The sequence below is a fragment of the Babylonia areolata genome, chromosome 5, assembly GCF_041734735.1.
Source record: "Babylonia areolata isolate BAREFJ2019XMU chromosome 5, ASM4173473v1, whole genome shotgun sequence".
Lineage (NCBI taxonomy): Eukaryota > Metazoa > Mollusca > Gastropoda > Neogastropoda > Buccinidae > Babylonia > Babylonia areolata.
In genome coordinates, this window is record NC_134880.1 from 1,982,070 (window position 1) to 1,999,291 (window position 17,222).

Here is a 17,222-nt window from a genome sequence, read left to right on the forward strand (position 1 = left end):
CGAAATTTGGCCAAGCAGAGCAAACCAATAGGCCTAGTTTGCATCAGTTTGACATGGTAAGTATATTTAACACCAAACATGGAGTATAATACAAACTCCTCCTATTTATTGTTGCTGCCAGAAACCAATTACCACTTTTGTTCATTTGTTTCAAAATGAATTATTTATTGTTGCTGTCAGAAACCAATTATCACTTTTGTTCATTCCTTTCAAAATTTAAGACACAGCATTCTGTTAGCACTGAAAATATTTGTATCAGCAACAGAAGTTTAGCTTGATGGTCAGAAGAAATGTGTGGAAGTACTGTCCGCCTTTGAGCATGCCATGTTAAGAATACATATTTGTATAATGCAACAAAGTTGTGCATAAGCGCTTCTGGTGTTTGTGCAGATGATCTTCCCATTTCACTGGCAGTGTCCTTACATCCCACTGTGCCCTCTGGGGCTGTCAGATGTTCTGAATGCACCGTGTCCGTTTATTGTGGGTAAGTTGGGGGTTTTTGGTTTTGTTTTTCTCCGCTGTTAATTTGAGCTGTTGTATGCTCATGGGTGTGTGCATGTGTGGTCGAGTGCGGTCAGTCGTTTTTGGATGTGGTTGAGTGTGAGTAGATGATAGCCAGCACATGGAGTCTCAATTCGTGTTGAGAAATACGCTATGCAAATGTCAATCATTATCATCATCATCATGGTTATTATTATGATGATGATTAAGTCATGTACAGAAGTGCAGAGGACAGAATTTCAGGAGTGACGAAAAAAACTGACAGAAGGGGACAGACATGATTTCGGGAGAGACACAGTTTTGTGCTGACAAGACAAGAGAATGGTCTTGAATTGATTTGGATGCTGCAGAAACTTCAATTATTGCTTAGGTTTACACAAGTCTCTGGCACTGTTTGGGTACATGTATGTGAGAGAGCAGCCTTATTAATTGTATTGGTAACTTGGTTAGTTTCCACCTGTCTTTAATTATAATTTATGTGTGATGTTTTGGTATTGCACATTATTAAGTTATTGCATGCATGCTTGTATTCTTGTTAAGGCACACAAGTACACAGTCTTGTTCAACACTTCTTGTTACTGTTTTGTTTCTTAGTTTTGTTCAACTCTTCCTGCTACTGTTATATATGTTATGTATATGTTTGAGCATACCCTGTGTATGTGTATGAGCACACACACACACACACACACACACACGTATATATATGTGTGTGTCTGTGTGTGTGTGTGTGTGTGTGATTTCATTTACGTTTTGTTTTTGCCCTGAGGGTTGGATGTCAAGAAGCATACATGCTCATTCCACTGACCTCATTAAACAAATTGATCATGGGTGTTTGGCAGGCATAGATTCTCGGTACTTTGACCTGTATGACCCTCCCCCTGACATCATCTGTGTGGACCTGGACACCAACCGGATCTGGCTGTGAGTGGTGCACGCTTCACTTCTCGTTTCTTCTGTTTTCACTGCCCTGTGATGTGTGTTGATGTGTTCTGTTTTCATTGCCCTGTGATGTGTGTTGATGTGTGTGTTCTGTTTTCATTGCCCTGTGATGTGTGTTGATGTGTGTGTTCTGTTTTCATTGCCCTGTGATGTGTGTTGATGTGTTCTGTTTTCATTGCCCTGTGATGTGTGTTGATGTGTGTGTTCTGTTTTCATTGCCCTGTGATGTGTGTTGATGTGTGTGTTCTGTTTTCATTGCCCTGTGATGTGTGTGTTCTGTTTTCATTGCCCTGTGATGTGTGTTGATGTGTTCTGTTTTCATTGCCCTGTGAGGCCTGTTGATGTGTTTGTTCACATGCATATGTGTGCCTGTGTGTGAGGATGTGTGTGTATATGCATGCAAGCACATACGTGCATTCTCTCGTCCCGCTCTTCCTATCCTGTGTTTTCTTGTTTTGTTTTGAACACATCGATTTTGTTTATAGAGGCAGAAGGAGGAGAGAGCAGTTTGCTTGGTTGCATTATTAGTGTGTAAATGGAACATTGAAAGGGATAGAAAGAAAAAGAATTTGGTGTCATATACTGTACTATGTCAAACTGATGCAAACTGGGTCTATCAGTTTGCTCTGCTTGGCCAAATTTTGGGTAAGAGATTGCCATGCATTTTCTGTTATTCCTATTAAACTTCTCTGAACTGTTGTTCATTTTGATGTTCATAGGTCAGGTACACAGGGTGGTAGGATAAATAAATTTTGGAAAATTAATGTTGTGTTCAGACAAAGATCATTACGTTATTTCAGGGAAAATGATCATTCTATATTGAAATATTTGTTTGAAAAGAAGTAGTCAATGGAAAAAAGTAATAAGTAGATGATAGATAAACAAAAACTGACAAATGAATCTTCTTTGAAGTATACAACTGCACAATCCACATGTTTACAAATATCGTGTGTACTTGCAGGCCTGATGATAAAAAGCAGCTGAATTTCAAGACAATGCCAAAGGTATGTGTGTGAGAGAAAGAGATATACATAGAGAGAGAGAGAGTTTCAATTTTGTCTCCCTTGCCTGACCTTGTGGAAAAGACCTTAAAGTTTTTTTCAAGTAGTCCTCTGTGTACTGGTGTTTAACCCTTTCGCTGCCAGGAAAATAAGATTAAAATGAAATCTATTTGCCAGGGTTTTTTCACAAGGATCGGGTATAAATTTTCAAAAAATTCTGTGCTCTTTGTTATTGGAGAAAGACCAATAAAAGTATATATTTTCTGAAAGGTAAATGAATAAAGAATACAAAACACATGATGTTTTCCCATTTTATATATTTTTAGTGACATGCTGTTGTTTTGAAATCAGTGTTTTGTTTTTTGTCAAATTTTCAACTTGTTCATTACAAACATTAGTCAGGTAATTTGCACTAACATATCATATTTTCTGGATAAGTGGATATCTGCACACACAGAATCATAATAGAACAACCACAATAAAAAATAAAATAAAAAGAGATAGATACACAATGCATTGTGACTTCTCCAAGTGATAATAGGGCCACGCCCCCTCACTCTCCACCCCCTCCTCTTCACCCCTCTCACACGGTCACTTTATCCAGCTCTCATCAGACCACGTTGGCTGAGTGCCAAGAAAATTGCTTCCATTGTGTCCTGCTAATAACTCCGTCACTTTCTGTTGTCTGCTACAAGCTGTACAGCCGGCATCACTCACTGATAGTCGTATCTTGGCCACTCTTTTGGTAGCTCCCTTTACTTTCTATCAAATCATCCTATAAATGTTCATCACTGTCTTCTCCTTCAAATTTACGCTTCAATTCTTTCTGAGCATCAGCTAAAGAAAGCAATATTGGTTGATTTAGTTCCCCACGATCGCATGACTTGAGCATGGCGTCAGTCCGACATTTTGTTGAGCGAGCGAGGAAAGGAGCCAGGCAAACACTGCTACAGTAACACAACCAAAATGTTCAAATAAAGGACTGCCTCATGACGTACTTAATGTTTCTAGCTATGAATAGAATCTAGAAAGATTCCCCAAGCTAAAGCTACCAGTATTTTTGTCAACGAACTGAATGCAAACCAGGGAAAAATCAGAATATTTAGATGATGAGTTATCTCGTCATTGTAGCAGCGAAGCGTACATGCTTGTGATGACAAATCATCTTGTCATATAGACAGCCAAGGGGTTAAAATTTGTTTTTGTTAGTTTAACCTGACCAGGTGCATGAAGCTTGACAGAGATATAAATACCAAAAACATCTTGTATCAAATATAGCAATATAAATACCAAAAACAGATCTTGTATCAAATATAGCAATGTCCATGCTTGCTGCTACTTTTTCTTTTTTAAAATTTTGTGGTGTCATTCATTAAACGATTCATTCCAAAGGAAGGGACAATGTGCTCTGATGAATTTATCCCTTAGTTTTGTTTTTTGTTGTAACTTTTTAAAGATTAATTTAATTTCATTTTTATAATATGTGATTATGGTTCAGTTTGCTAGTGAGGAGACAATGAGGAGTTGTGATGTAACTTTTCAGTATAACTGTGTTGAGCAGAAGGCAGTAAGGATTCTTCAGGATTCCCTGCATCGCCTGTATGAAATTCCCACCCCAGGTCCGGGGCCTGCTAGTGAAGAGGTCAGCCTGGAGATGACCAGTGTGGATATGGACTTCAGACGCAAAAAGAAACAGGTGATGGTTGAAGAGGGTGTGTGTTTGTGTGTGTGTGTGTGTGCGTGTGCATGCATGTGTGTGTTGTCTGTGCGTGTGTGTGTGTACGTGTTTGTGTGTGTGTGTGTGTGTGTGTTGAATCATGAAAGGAGTATGAAGGCTCAAACCACTTACCAGCTAGCTATGTAATCAAAACTTCTGTTCACTGATATCTGACATGGTGATGGTGCCCCTGCAGTTTGTTGGCACTGTTCTTCACCTTTCTTCCCCAAACTCTGTCCACTTCTCTGGTCCTCCCCTTCTGCTTTCTGGAGATGACTTGTGTGTGGATATGGACTTCAGGTGCAAAGAAACAGATGATGGGTGAAGGTGTGTGTGTGTGTGTGTGTGTGTGTGTGTGTGTGTGTGGTGTGTGTGTGTGTGTGTGTCCATTTATGAAAGAAGTATGAAGGCTCAAACCGCTTATCAGCTGGCTGCCTTATCAAAACTTGTGTTCACTGACACCTGACAGTTTCTTGACATTGTACTTCACCTTTCTTCCCGAAGCTCCAGTCGCCCGTTTCTGCTTTGTTTTCTCATTGATGATTCTGTCGGTGCCTGATGGAAGACTGTCACCTGACTTGTGGTCAACAGATGCAGATGGAGCTGTTGATTCAGGAAGCTTTCCTGCGTTTCATGGCCATCCTGCTGAGGGACTACAAGACCTTCCTCAAACCCATCATGAAGCAGCCCAACAATCGTGCCACTGATGCCAACATGCTCTTTGACATGCAAGGTATAGATTTGTATTATTGAACCTTACACGGCGCCTATCTTGGTACACAGACCAAACTCAAAGTGCTTTACAAACACAGAGACATTTGCACAACAGGTCACCTACCTGGTACTGTTTTGTATTATTCATACTTCTGCAGTGCCTGTATTTGTTTAGAGACCAAACTCTACGTGCTTTACAAAGTTACCTGTACAGCAGGCTGCCTGTGTTGTATAATTTTGTATCTTTGGTACTTACACTTGCACCTATCTTTGGTCAGAGACCGATCTCCAAGCTCTTGACACGTACAGAGTCATTTGCACAACATGCTGTCTTACCGAGGTGGAGCTGACTGACATCTACCTACAGGCACTCATTTATTTCCTGTCATTCAGTCAGGCTTCAGTCACAATCATGCACACACATGTATAATAGGGTGGATTTTACTACAAATATGGCAGTGACAATTCCCTTGTTGCTGTGGGTTCTTCAGCGTCTGCTTTGGACAGAAAGGTAATGGAGATGGGGAGGGGTTACTTGGCCAATCATCTTGATAGGAATATTTTCTGGAAGCATCAAATTCAGGAAGAATGGAATCATGTGAACAAGACAGAAGGTTGTGTGAGGGAAGAGTGAGCTTTTTTGTTTGTTTCTTTTCTTTATTTGTCATTGTTTTTTTTATGAGCATAACAAACACAATATGTGTCTCAGACATTGATACTTTGTGGCAAAGATGTTGACTATTTTCCTTCTTTATTTTCTTTTCAGACCCCTGCCATAACACAGTATTATATTTCAGTACGTAAAGTATTTGCCCTTTAGTTGTTGTTTTTTTTTTACACATTGAACACTGAAAATTCCCATTTGTCATGCAAGAGTATTGTGTACACAGGCTTCCTGAAGAGTCGTGACAAAACCAACACCAAGTTCTACACGCAGATGATGAAGACACAGATGTTTTTCCGCTTCATCGAGGAGCGTTCCTTTGTGTCAGACAAGGATGCCAGCCTGGCTTTCTTTGATGAATGCACTGAGAGTGTGAGTGGTGCTGTTTGCTTGTCTGCTTCTTTCACTGCATGGATGAATTGTGCCATTGTTTGTTGGTCAGACTGTTGTTAAACTGGCTTTACCGGACATGACTGAACATGTGTTGCTAAAACAATGCTAGTTTGTGTGTGTTCATTGTTTCTCAGGTGTCGGGAGAAAGAAAGAAGGAAATGGTGATATGAAAATGATAATGGAGCTCAATGCAGTTGCAGTTTAGACAATGTTTAAAAAGTACATTTTCATGCTATTTTACAAGGCCATTTCATTGCATGTTTTTAAACTTTCTATTTACAGGAAATTACTGATTTGTTTTTGATAAATAAGTATGATTATTTTAAGGCCATTTCAGTTGCTGTGGTTACCATTATTTTGCTTAACGAACTCTCTCCTTCCTTTACAGGAAATAGCTGCACAACTCATGCTTTCTCCTTCATGCTGTTGAATGGTTTGTTTGCAGATTGACGAGACAAAAGAAGAAGCCCGTCTGATAGAGACTGATAATTCACAAACCAGGTACGAACATGATTGTGAAGTCTTCCTCACTTTGTTTCTCTGTTTCCATCTCAGACACTGCCTTTCACAGTGGAATGGAGTATGGTATTTTTTGTTTTATACTGTGCTGTGTGATTTGGCATTATGTGGGTACATTTTCCACTTTGGAACACTAGTGGTATTTTAGGATTGATAATAGCACGTATACCATCTAGAAATTCTGTTGATATATTTCCCCCAAAGAAAAAGACTATGGTCTTACTATTGCACCCACTGCTTCCATGCATAACAAATGTGATAAGTTTTTCAAAAGAATTACCATGGCTTATTTGTTATGAAGTACTCTATTTTTTTTCAGTTTACAGTTTTTGGTTTCAGGGTAGGACTGTCATTTGTATATAATTCTTGGTATGAAGTTTTTGAGGGTGTTTTGAGTGGAATGTATTTACAGCCTTGTTTGTGTAGCCCTTGTGTGGCTTCCATGATCAGCCAGCCTTTCAGCGACTTGACTGAATAAATGTTATATGACATGGTGCAGTGTTGTTTGTAATATAGACATGGAAAAACTGGTCATTTTAAGTGTTTACATGTATCCTGTTTTATGATGCAGGCATTAATTGCATTTCTATTGACCAGTTGTTCTGACTGTGCATTGCAGTGAAAGAACGGTCTTCATCATGCCGCCTGAACCCACTGGCCTCCCTGAAGGATCAGTCTACAGGTAGGCTGAGAGATATTTTTGATTTGGTATGGATACTTGTATAGCGCTTATCCTCAGTCACAGACCAAGCTCTAAGAGTTGTACAAACTTGGGGTCATTTGCACAACAGGCTGCCTACCTGGGTAGAGCTGACTGACGGGTGCTATTGGGCACTCATCATTTTTTCCTGTGTCATTCAATCAGATTTCAGGCACGCAGACATACACACTCAGACAGACATGTAACATTTTACATGCATGACAGTTTTGCGTATTTACCCTGCCATGTAGTCAGCCATACTCAGTTTTCAGGGGTGTGTATGCTGAGTAGGTTCATGTTTCCATAAGCCAGTGAACGCTGACATGGATTACAGGATTTTTAACGTGGGTATTAGATCTTCTGCATGCATATACTCATGAAGGGGGTTCAGGAACTAACAGGTCTGCACATATGCTGACCTTGGGGATCAGAAAAATCTCCACCCTTTTATCATGCTTGCGATATCTTTTGGCATAGCAGTTTGGAATATATTCCTCTGTTGTTGTCGGTGTACATTGGGTGTCATCCTCCATTGCTTGAATTTTGGATGCGATGATTAATAGTTTACATTCTGGATGTTGCCCTCAGTAGTTTTGGTTTGAAGTGTGATTCTCTGAAATTTTAAATTATGATTTAATCCTCCACAGTTATAATTTTGAGGTCTGATTCTCGGTTTGTTTTAATTGTGTAATTCTTCACAGTTCCGATCTAGGATGTAATCCTCTGTGCTTTTGTTTGAGATGTCCACCTGCTTAGTTTTGATTTTGGGTATTATTTTCTGTACTTGGACTTGGGATGCAGTTCTCCACAATCCTGCATAGTTCAGATTTCTCCGTCATCTCAGCTCAGGGTAAAAAATCCAAAGTGAACCAGTATCAGACTCAAAGTAAAAATATTATCTCATTTTAGGGTAAAATCCTTCAAAGTGAACCAGTATCAGACTCGACGTTAGAATATGATCTCATTTCAGGGTATAAAAATGTGAACCAATATCAGACTCGATGTTAGAATATGGTCTCATTTCAGGGTATAAAAATGTGAACCAGTATCAGACTCAAAGTAAAAATATGATCTCATTTCAGGGTATAATCCTTCAAAGTGAACCAGTGTCAGACTCGATGTTAGAATATGATCTCATTTCAGGGTATAAAAATGTGAACCAGTATCAGACTCGATGTTAGAATATGATCTCATTTCAGATTATAAAAATGTGAACCAGTATCAGACTCAAAGTAAAAATATGATCTCATTTCAGGGTAAAATCCTTCAAAGTGAACCAGCATCAGACTCGACGTTAAAATTGTTGAGTGTGACATGTCATGATGGGGTGTGTCTGCCTTTTCAGTTACAATGGATTTCCAGAGCTGAAGCCAGAGCTGTTCTTAAAGAAGAAGGTGTCAACATTGTCGCTGCCCACCAAACAGGCCCTGTGTCCCAACAGTCCTCTGGCACGACGCTCCAAGCAGGAGGTCAAGTCCGCTCAGAAGGTGGGGCTGGGTCACTGAGGGAGAGGATCATGTGTACCTGGATTTTCTCTTTCATACACTGTACTTGTGTGTGAAAACATCTTGTATGTGGGGACTGGGTTACTGAGAGAGAGAGGATCATGTGTACCTGGATTTTCTCTTTCATACACTGTACTTGTGTGTGAAAACATCCTGTATGTGGGGACTGGGTTACTGAGAGAGAGAGGATCATGTGTACCTGGATTTTCTCTTTCATACACTGTACTTGTGTGTGAAAACATCCTGTATGTGGGGACTGGGTTACTGAGAGAGAGAGGATCATGTGTACCTGGATTTTCTCTTTCATACACTGTACTTGTGTGTGAAAACATCTTGTATGTGGGGACTGGGTTACTGAGAGAGAGAGGATCATGTGTACCTGGATTTTCTCTTTCATACACTGTACTTGTGTGTGAAAACATCTTGTATGTGGGGACTGGGTTACTGAGAGAGAGAGGATCATGTGTACCTGGATTTTCTCTTTCATACACTGTACTTGTGTGTGAAAACATCTTGTATGTGGGGACTGGGTTACTGAGAGAGAGAGAGGATCATGTGTACCTGGATTTTCTCTTTCATACACTGTACTTGTGTGTGAAAACATCCTATATGTGGGGACTGGGTCACTGAGGGAGAGGATCATGTGTACCTGGATTTTCTCTTTCATACACTGTACTTGGTGTGAAAACATCTTGTATGTGCTTTTATGTTGCATGGCCTTGAAAATGTTGAAGCATGCCAATGGAAAGAAGACTAAAAGGCTAAAAGAAAATAGAAAAAAAAAAAAAAAAAACCCAACAGAAAGGAAGAAGAAAAAAAAAGGTGTGGGTGATTCCCTGAGATTTAGATGTGGACATTTCTGCAAGTGCTTGTTTTTAGGGATGGGAGGGTGCTTGTGGATTGTTTTGTTCCAGAGACAGATTCTTTATCTCTGTTGATGGAAGCCCAGCTGACCTCACATTTCTGTACCATGGGTGGAGAGAGATTCTTGGAGAGTGCTTGTGAATAGTTGTGTTCCAGAGACCGATTCTTTATCTTTGTTGATTGAAGCCCAGCTGACCTCACATTTCCGTACCATGGGTGGAGAGAGATTCTTGGAGAGTGCTTGTGAATAGTCATGTTCCAGAGACAGATTCTTTATCTTTGTTGATTGAAGCCCAGCTGACTTCACATTTCCGTACCATGGGTGGAGAGAGATTCTTGGAGAGTGCTTGTGAATAGTTGTGTTCTTGGGATGTTGGCGTAAAGCAGCTGTACAAATCAAAGCAATGAAGAACAGTTTGGAATGCAAGTGTTACAAAACAACACAAAACAGGTGCATATGTTTGGCACACATACTTTGATACAGACAAGAACGATTTTGTTGAGAGTATAAAAATACTTTTCTTTTTTTTCTTTTTTTTTCCATTACTAAACTGGTTTGTAGTCTTTATTTCCATAAATCTGGTACTGTTTGGTTGGGTTGTATGTGTGGTAACTCACTGTTATTTTTTCTTGTTCCAGCTGGCACAACAGTTTCTGGGAAATCCTAAACACTGGGCAAAGTGAGTATGTGTGTGTGTGCGTGTGTGTGTGTGTGTGTGTGTGTGTGTGTGTGTGTGTTCACTATTTTACTTACTTCATGTATGTTTTTTCACATTGTTGACTGTGAAAGTAGACACTGCAAACAAGCTGTACAGATCAAATCATTTAAAAGGAGATTGCACTTCAGGTTTTTTTTTTATACAGTGATGATGATTTTTCATCAGTAATAACAAAAATCCATCTTTTAATTACACATACTTAAACGTGACCCATCAGTGCAGACTCCGGCAGGGGTCTGATTCCTGTCCTGTGCAAACTACTTTTATAATCATGGTCATACAAGTAGTATTTTGTTTCCTCAAGGGGGAGATGTTCAGATGCTGTGTTGCATTGAAAGCTGGATTATGCTACTGGTCAGGTGTCTGCCTAGCAGATGAGGTGTAGCATATATGGATTTGTCAGAAATAGTGACGCCTCCTTTGGTGAAAGTGAAAGGCCCAATGTTTGGTGTGTGCAGATGTCTGTCTAGCAAATGAGGTGTAGTATATATGAATTTGTCAGAAATAGTGACACCTCCTTGATGAAAGTGAAAGTGAAAGGCCCAATGTTTGGTGTGTGCAGATGTCTGTTGAGTCACTGCTACAGCCTGTGGTTCATCAGCTTCCCGGCCTTTGTGCACACCAACCCCAACAAGCTGGATGCCCTCAAGGCTGGGCTGGCCGCGCTGCAGAAGATGCAGTCCAATCGTCTGCCCTTTGTGGACCAGGTATGGTATTGTATTGTGTTGTACTGTATTGTGGTGTGTGTGTGTGTGTGTGCGTGTTTGTGTGTGTGTGTGTGTGCATGTGTGTGCATGTGTGTATTAGTAGCGGTAACGATAATAACAACGATAACGGCACTGATAGTCATGGAACTCAAAATGTATGAACTATATGTTATATTATTATCATAATTATTGTTAATATTATTATGGGGGGGATGTTGTAAAGTACAGAAAGACATAAAGAGGGCAGGTGGGGTGATGGTGGTGTACCCTGTTTTTGATACATGGTACATTTTCTAGTTTGTAATTTTCTGTAACACTGTGTAGACAAAAGTCAGTTTCTTACACATGTTGTACTAAAAAATTTATAAAGCAATGCTTTCAGATCATCCCACAAAATACTGAGTTTCTTTTTTTTTCGGGGGGTGGGGTGGGGGTTGTCCCCTACAAGGACAAATGTTGAAGGTTGAGCAGGTGTGCAGAGACAGGTGTGCAGAGACAGGTGTGCAGAGACAGGTGTGCAGAGACAGGTGTGCAGAGACAGGTGTGCAGAGACAGGTGTGCAGAGACAGGTGTGCTGACAGGTGTGCAGAGACAGGTGTGCAGAGACAGGTGTGCAGAGACAGGTGTGCTGACAGGTGTGCAGAGACAGGTGTGCAGAGACAGGTGTGCTGACAGGTGTGCAGAGACAGGTGTGCAGAGACAGGTGTGCAGAGACAGGTGTGCAGAGACAGGTGTGCAGAGACAGGTGTGCTGACAGGTGTGCTGACAGGTGTGCAGAGACAGGTGTGCAGAGACAGGTGTGCTGACAGGTGTGCAGAGACAGGTGTGCAGAGACAGGTGTGCTGACAGGTGTGCAGAGACAGGTGTGCAGAGACAGGTGTGCAGAGACAGGTGTGCTGACAGGTGTGCATGGCGTGTTGCAGGTGTGTTACCGTGTGCTGATGCAGCTGGCAGGGCAGTACAACAAACCGGGCCTGGCAGTGCAGGTGTTCTCCCTCATGAAACGGCACGGCGTGCAGCCCAACGCCATCACCTATGGCTATTACAACAGAGTAGGTTTTCTCTTTGCCACTGTTTCCATTCAGATCATCTCGAGTTGATTAGAGGATTTGTATTTTGTCTTGCACAACAAGCATTGTAGATGCATGTATCAGGAACAGGAAAAAGCAAAGCATGCATCAAGGACAGAAAATAGAAATATTCAGCAACAGTAATAAGTCCCGTCAAAAGAAAATAGAAATATTCAACAACACTTAACAATTCCCATCCAAAGAAAAAGGAACTATTCACCAACAGTAGCAGCTCCCAGGAAACACTTACCTGTACCATCCATCCCTTCAGGTGATGCTGGAGGCCAAGTGGACCTCCCCCATGAAACACTTACCTGTACCATCCATCCCTTCAGGTGATGCTGGAGGCCAAGTGGACCTCCCCCATGAAACACTTACCTGTACCATCCATCCCTTCAGGTGATGCTGGAGGCCAAGTGGACCTCCCCCATGAAACACTTACCTGTACCATCCATCCCTTCAGGTGATGCTGGAGGCCAAGTGGACCTCCCCCATGTCCAAGGGGAAGCAGCGCTGGACCAAGATCAGGAACGTCATTGTCGCCGTGGCCCAGTTCCGCCGAGCCGTGCGTCGCCGCTCCATCTCTCTGTACTCCAACTCCGGGTCGGAGTTTGACCAGATCAGCCACGCCAGTGTGGACAGCTACCTGGACGATCACGGGGACAAGACCAGTGTGGATGCCGTGGTGGCAGTGGGGGCGGTGTCATCGTCGTCGTCCTCCTCGTGCAAGGTGGTGTTCTCCTCGGACACCGCGGTGCCGCATCGCTCCAGCATCGTGGGGCAGGGTGTGCACAGCGTGACCACGATCGGGGAGGAAGAGGTGGCTGAGACAGGCGCAGTGGTGGCCCCTGGCACGTCGGTGTTGGACGACAGAATCAGTACAGGTTTTTTGTACACTCCTTGCTTTTTTTTTTTTTTTTGGTTTGGTTTTTGTTTGTTTTTGTTTTGTGGGCAAGTTGTTTTTGTTTTGTGGGCAAGTTGTAGTTGTTTTGGTTTTGTGGGCAAGTTGTTTCTGTTTTGTGGGCAAGTTGTAGTTGGTTTGGTTTTGTGGGCAAGTTGTTTCTGTTTTGTGGGAAAGTTGTAGTTGGTTTGGTTTTGTGGGCAAGTTGTTTTTGTTTTATGGGCAAGTTGTAGTTGGTTTGGTTTTGTGGGCAAGTTGTTTCTGTTTTATGGGCAAGTTGTAGTTGGTTTGGTTTTGTGGGCAAGTTGTTTCTGTTTTATGGGCAAGTTGTAGTTGGTTTGGTTTTGTGGGCAAGTTGTTTCTGTTTTATGGGCAAGTTGTAGTTGGTTTGGTTTTGTGGGCAAGTTGTTTCTGTTTTATGGGCAAGTTGTAGTTGTTTTGGTTTTGTGGGCAAGTTGTTTCTGTTTTATGGGCAAGTTGTAGTTGTTTTGGTTTTGTGGGCAAGTTGTTTCTGTTTTATGGGCAAGTTGTAGTTGTTTTGGTTTTGTGGGCAAGTTGTTTCTGTTTTATGGGCAAGTTGTAGTTGTTTTGGTTTTGTGGGCAAGTTGTTTCTGTTTTATGGGCAAGTTGTAGTTGTTTTATGGAAGGAGGGTTTGGTGGTGGGTGGGAAGGGTGGTGTTGCATGGTGGGATAACAGTGAACACTTGCCATTTTTGTTTTGTTTTGTCTTTTTGTTGTTGTTTGTTTCACTGACGTGTGTTTTATCATGGACGGGGAGGTTATCGCTCTGTCTTGCACTGTTGTTTGTTTCACTGACGTGTGTTTTATCATGGACGGGGAGGTTATCGCTCTGTCTGGCACTGTTGTTTGTTTCACTGACGTGTGTTTTATCATGGACGGGGAGGTTATCGCTCTGTCTGGCACTGTTGTTTGTTTCACTGACGTGTGTTTTATCATGGACGGGGAGGTTATCGCTCTGTCTTGCACTGTTGTTTGTTTCACTGACGTGTGTTTTATCATGGACGGGGAGGTTATCGCTCTGTCTTGCACTGTTGTTTGTTTTGCTGACATGTGTTTTATCATGGACGGGGAGGTTATCGCTCTGTCTTGCACTGTTGTTTGTTTTGCTGACATGTGTTTTATCATGGACGGGGAGGTTATCGCTCTGTCTTGCACTGTTGTTTGTTTTGCTGACATGTGTTTTATCATGGACGGGGAGGTTATCGCTCTGTCTTGCACTGTTGTTTGTTTCACTGACGTGTGTTTTATCATGGACGGGGAGGTTATCGCTCTGTCTTGCACTGTTGTTTGTTTCACTGACGTGTGTTTTATCATGGACGGGGAGGTTATCGCTCTGTCTTGCACTGTTGTTTGTTTTGCTGACATGTGTTTTATCATGGACGGGGAGGTTATCGCTCTGTCTTGCACTGTTGTTTGTTTTGCTGACATGTGTTTTATCATGGACGGGGAGGTTATCGCTCTGTCTTGCACTGTTGTTTGTTTTGCTGACATGTGTTTTATCATGGACGGGGAGGTTATCGCTCTGTCTTGCACTGTTGTTTGTTTCACTGACGTGTGTTTTATCATGGACGGGGAGGTTATCGCTCTGTCTTGCACTGTTGTTTGTTTTGCTGACATGTGTTTTATCATGGACGGGGAGGTTATCGCTCTGTCTTGCACTGTTGTTTGTTTTGCTGACATGTGTTTTATCATGGACGGGGAGGTTATCGCTCTGTCTTGCACTGTTGTTTGTTTTGCTGACATGTGTTTTATCATGGACGGGGAGGTTATCGCTCTGTCTTGCACTGTTGTTTGTTTTGCTGACATGTGTTTTATCATGGACGGGGAGGTTATCGCTCTGTCTTGCACTGTTGTTTGTTTTGCTGACATGTGTTTTATCATGGACGGGGAGGTTATCGCTCTGTCTTGCACTGTTGTTTGTTTTGCTGACGTGTGTTTTATCATGGACGGGGAGGTTATCGCTCTGTCTTGCACTGTTGTTTGTTTCACTGACGTGTGTTTTATCATGGACGGGGAGGTTATCGCTCTGTCTTGCACTGTTGTTTGTTTCACTGACGTGTGTTTTATCATGGACGGGGAGGTTATCGCTCTGTCTTGCACTGTTGTTTGTTTTGCTGACATGTGTTTTATCATGGACGGGGAGGTTATCGCTCTGTCTTGCACTGTTGTTTGTTTCACTGACGTGTGTTTTATCATGGACGGGGAGGTTATCGCTCTGTCTTGCACTGTTGTTTGTTTCACTGACGTGTGTTTTATCATGGACGGGGAGGTTATCGCTCTGTCTTGCACTGTTGTTTGTTTTGCTGACATGTGTTTTATCATGGACGGGGAGGTTATCGCTCTGTCTTGCACTGTTGTTTGTTTTGCTGACATGTGTTTTATCATGGACGGGGAGGTTATCGCTCTGTCTTGCACTGTTGTTTGTTTTGCTGACATGTGTTTTATCATGGACGGGGAGGTTATCGCTCTGTCTTGCACTGTTGTTTGTTTCACTGGCGTGTGTTTTATCATGGACGGGGAGGTTATCGCTCTGTCTTGCACTGTTGTTTGTTTCACTGACGTGTGTTTTATCATGGACGGGGAGGTTATCGCTCTGTCTTGCACTGTTGTTTGTTTCACTGACGTGTGTTTTATCATGGACGGGGAGGTTATCGCTCTGTCTTGCACTGTTGTTTGTTTCACTGACGTGTGTTTTATCATGGACGGGGAGGTTATCGCTCTGTCTTGCACTGTTGTTTGTTTCACTGACGTGTGTTTTATCATGGACGGGGAGGTTATCGCTCTGTCTTGCACTGTTGTTTGTTTCACTGACATGTGTTTTATCATGGACGGGGAGGTTATCGCTCTGTCTTGCACTGTTGTTTGTTTTGCTGACGTGTGTTTTATCATGGACGGGGAGGTTATCGCTCTGTCTGGCACTGTTGTTTGTTTCACTGACGTGTGTTTTATCATGGACGGGGAGGTTATCGCTCTGTCTGGCACTGTGCTTTGGTTTTGTTGCACAGCCTTTCACTTTTCACTGTGTTTGCATGGTCAGTATTTTTTTGTTGTCTGTTTTTCACTTCATTGATTTATATGTTCATTTTCTTTGTTTATTTGTTTAGTTTAATTTATTCATACATGATTAAAACATTTTTCCCCCCCCTATTTTCCAGTATATTTGCTGGCGTATTTATTTATAATGTTTTTCATTTTGATATTTGAAATTTTTGATGGATATCACCATGCATGCATGCCTAAAGAGCACACCAATTTTTTTATGGCAGTATTTTTCCATGTGTGCATGAAAAATGCATTGTGAAGCAAGCTTATCAATTTGTTTAACACAGTTTTTGCTTTGACCTAAGATAAATTCATAAAACGTAAACATGAAGGAAATTGCATGAATGCCCCAAACAAGCTGCAAGAGAAATATTCTTGATGGCATGGTAATAATTTATATTACTGTAATATATAGAAATTTAGTTAAGAGGCTAGTTTAACATGTGATTTTGGTAAAAAAGAAAAAAAAAAGGAATTATACAATGAGAGGAAAATAATCTCTCAGCAGTTTGCAGTTGTTCCACAAGCACACTACATTGACAGCAAAGACCAGCTGGCTGTTTACCTCAGCACACTACATTGACAGCAAAGACAGCACACTACATTGACAGCAAAGACCAGCTGGCTGTTTACCTCACTGCACACTACATTGACAGCAAAGACAGCACACTACATTGACAGCAAAGACAGCACACTACATTGACAGCAAAGACCAGCTGGCTGTTTACCTCAGCACACTACATTGACAGCAAAGACAGCCTGGCTGTTTACCTCACAACACACTACATTGACAGCAAAGACCAGCTGGCTGTTTACCTCACAGCACACTACATTGACAGCAAAGACCGGCTGGCTGTTTACCTCACAGCACACTACATTGACAGCAAAGACAGCACACTACATTGACAGCAAAGACAGGCTGGCTGTTTACCTCACAGCACACTACATTGACAGCAAAGACAGCACACTGCATTGACAGCAAAGACCGGCTGGCTGTTTACCTCACAGCACACTACATTGACAGCAAAGACCGGCTGGCTGTTTACCTCACAGCACACTACATTGACAGCCAAGACAGCCTGGCTGTTTACCTCACAACACACTACATTGACAGCCAAGACAGCCTGGCTGTTTACCTCACAACACACTGCATTGACAGCAAAGACCAGCTGGCTGTTTACCTCACAACACACTACATTGACAGCAAAGACAGCCTGGCTGTTTACCTCACAACACACTGCATTG

At 41.9% G+C, this 17,222-nt stretch overlaps 1 protein-coding gene across 6 annotated transcripts in view; it reads left to right on the forward strand.

Moving 5' to 3' along the window:
• Positions 1 to 17,222, forward strand: part of LOC143281856 (DENN domain-containing protein 4C-like) — a 103,785-nt gene that overhangs the window by 59,264 nt on the left and 27,299 nt on the right. For 5 of the 6 annotated variants that reach the window (XM_076587102.1, XM_076587107.1, XM_076587103.1 and 2 more), the window contains 13 exons: positions 391 to 484; positions 1,341 to 1,422; positions 2,402 to 2,444; positions 4,003 to 4,137; positions 4,750 to 4,891; positions 5,763 to 5,908; positions 6,375 to 6,430; positions 7,068 to 7,130; positions 8,494 to 8,635; positions 10,157 to 10,197; positions 10,799 to 10,943; positions 11,867 to 11,995; positions 12,477 to 12,897. In XM_076587102.1, the coding sequence (XP_076443217.1) occupies positions 391 to 484; positions 1,341 to 1,422; positions 2,402 to 2,444; positions 4,003 to 4,137; positions 4,750 to 4,891; positions 5,763 to 5,908; positions 6,375 to 6,430; positions 7,068 to 7,130; positions 8,494 to 8,635; positions 10,157 to 10,197; positions 10,799 to 10,943; positions 11,867 to 11,995; positions 12,477 to 12,897 (1,639 nt within the window). The remainder of the gene's footprint in view (positions 1 to 390; positions 485 to 1,340; positions 1,423 to 2,401; positions 2,445 to 4,002; positions 4,138 to 4,749; positions 4,892 to 5,762; positions 5,909 to 6,374; positions 6,431 to 7,067; positions 7,131 to 8,493; positions 8,636 to 10,156; positions 10,198 to 10,798; positions 10,944 to 11,866; positions 11,996 to 12,476; positions 12,898 to 17,222) is intronic. The other variant, XM_076587106.1, reaches the window with a different exon arrangement.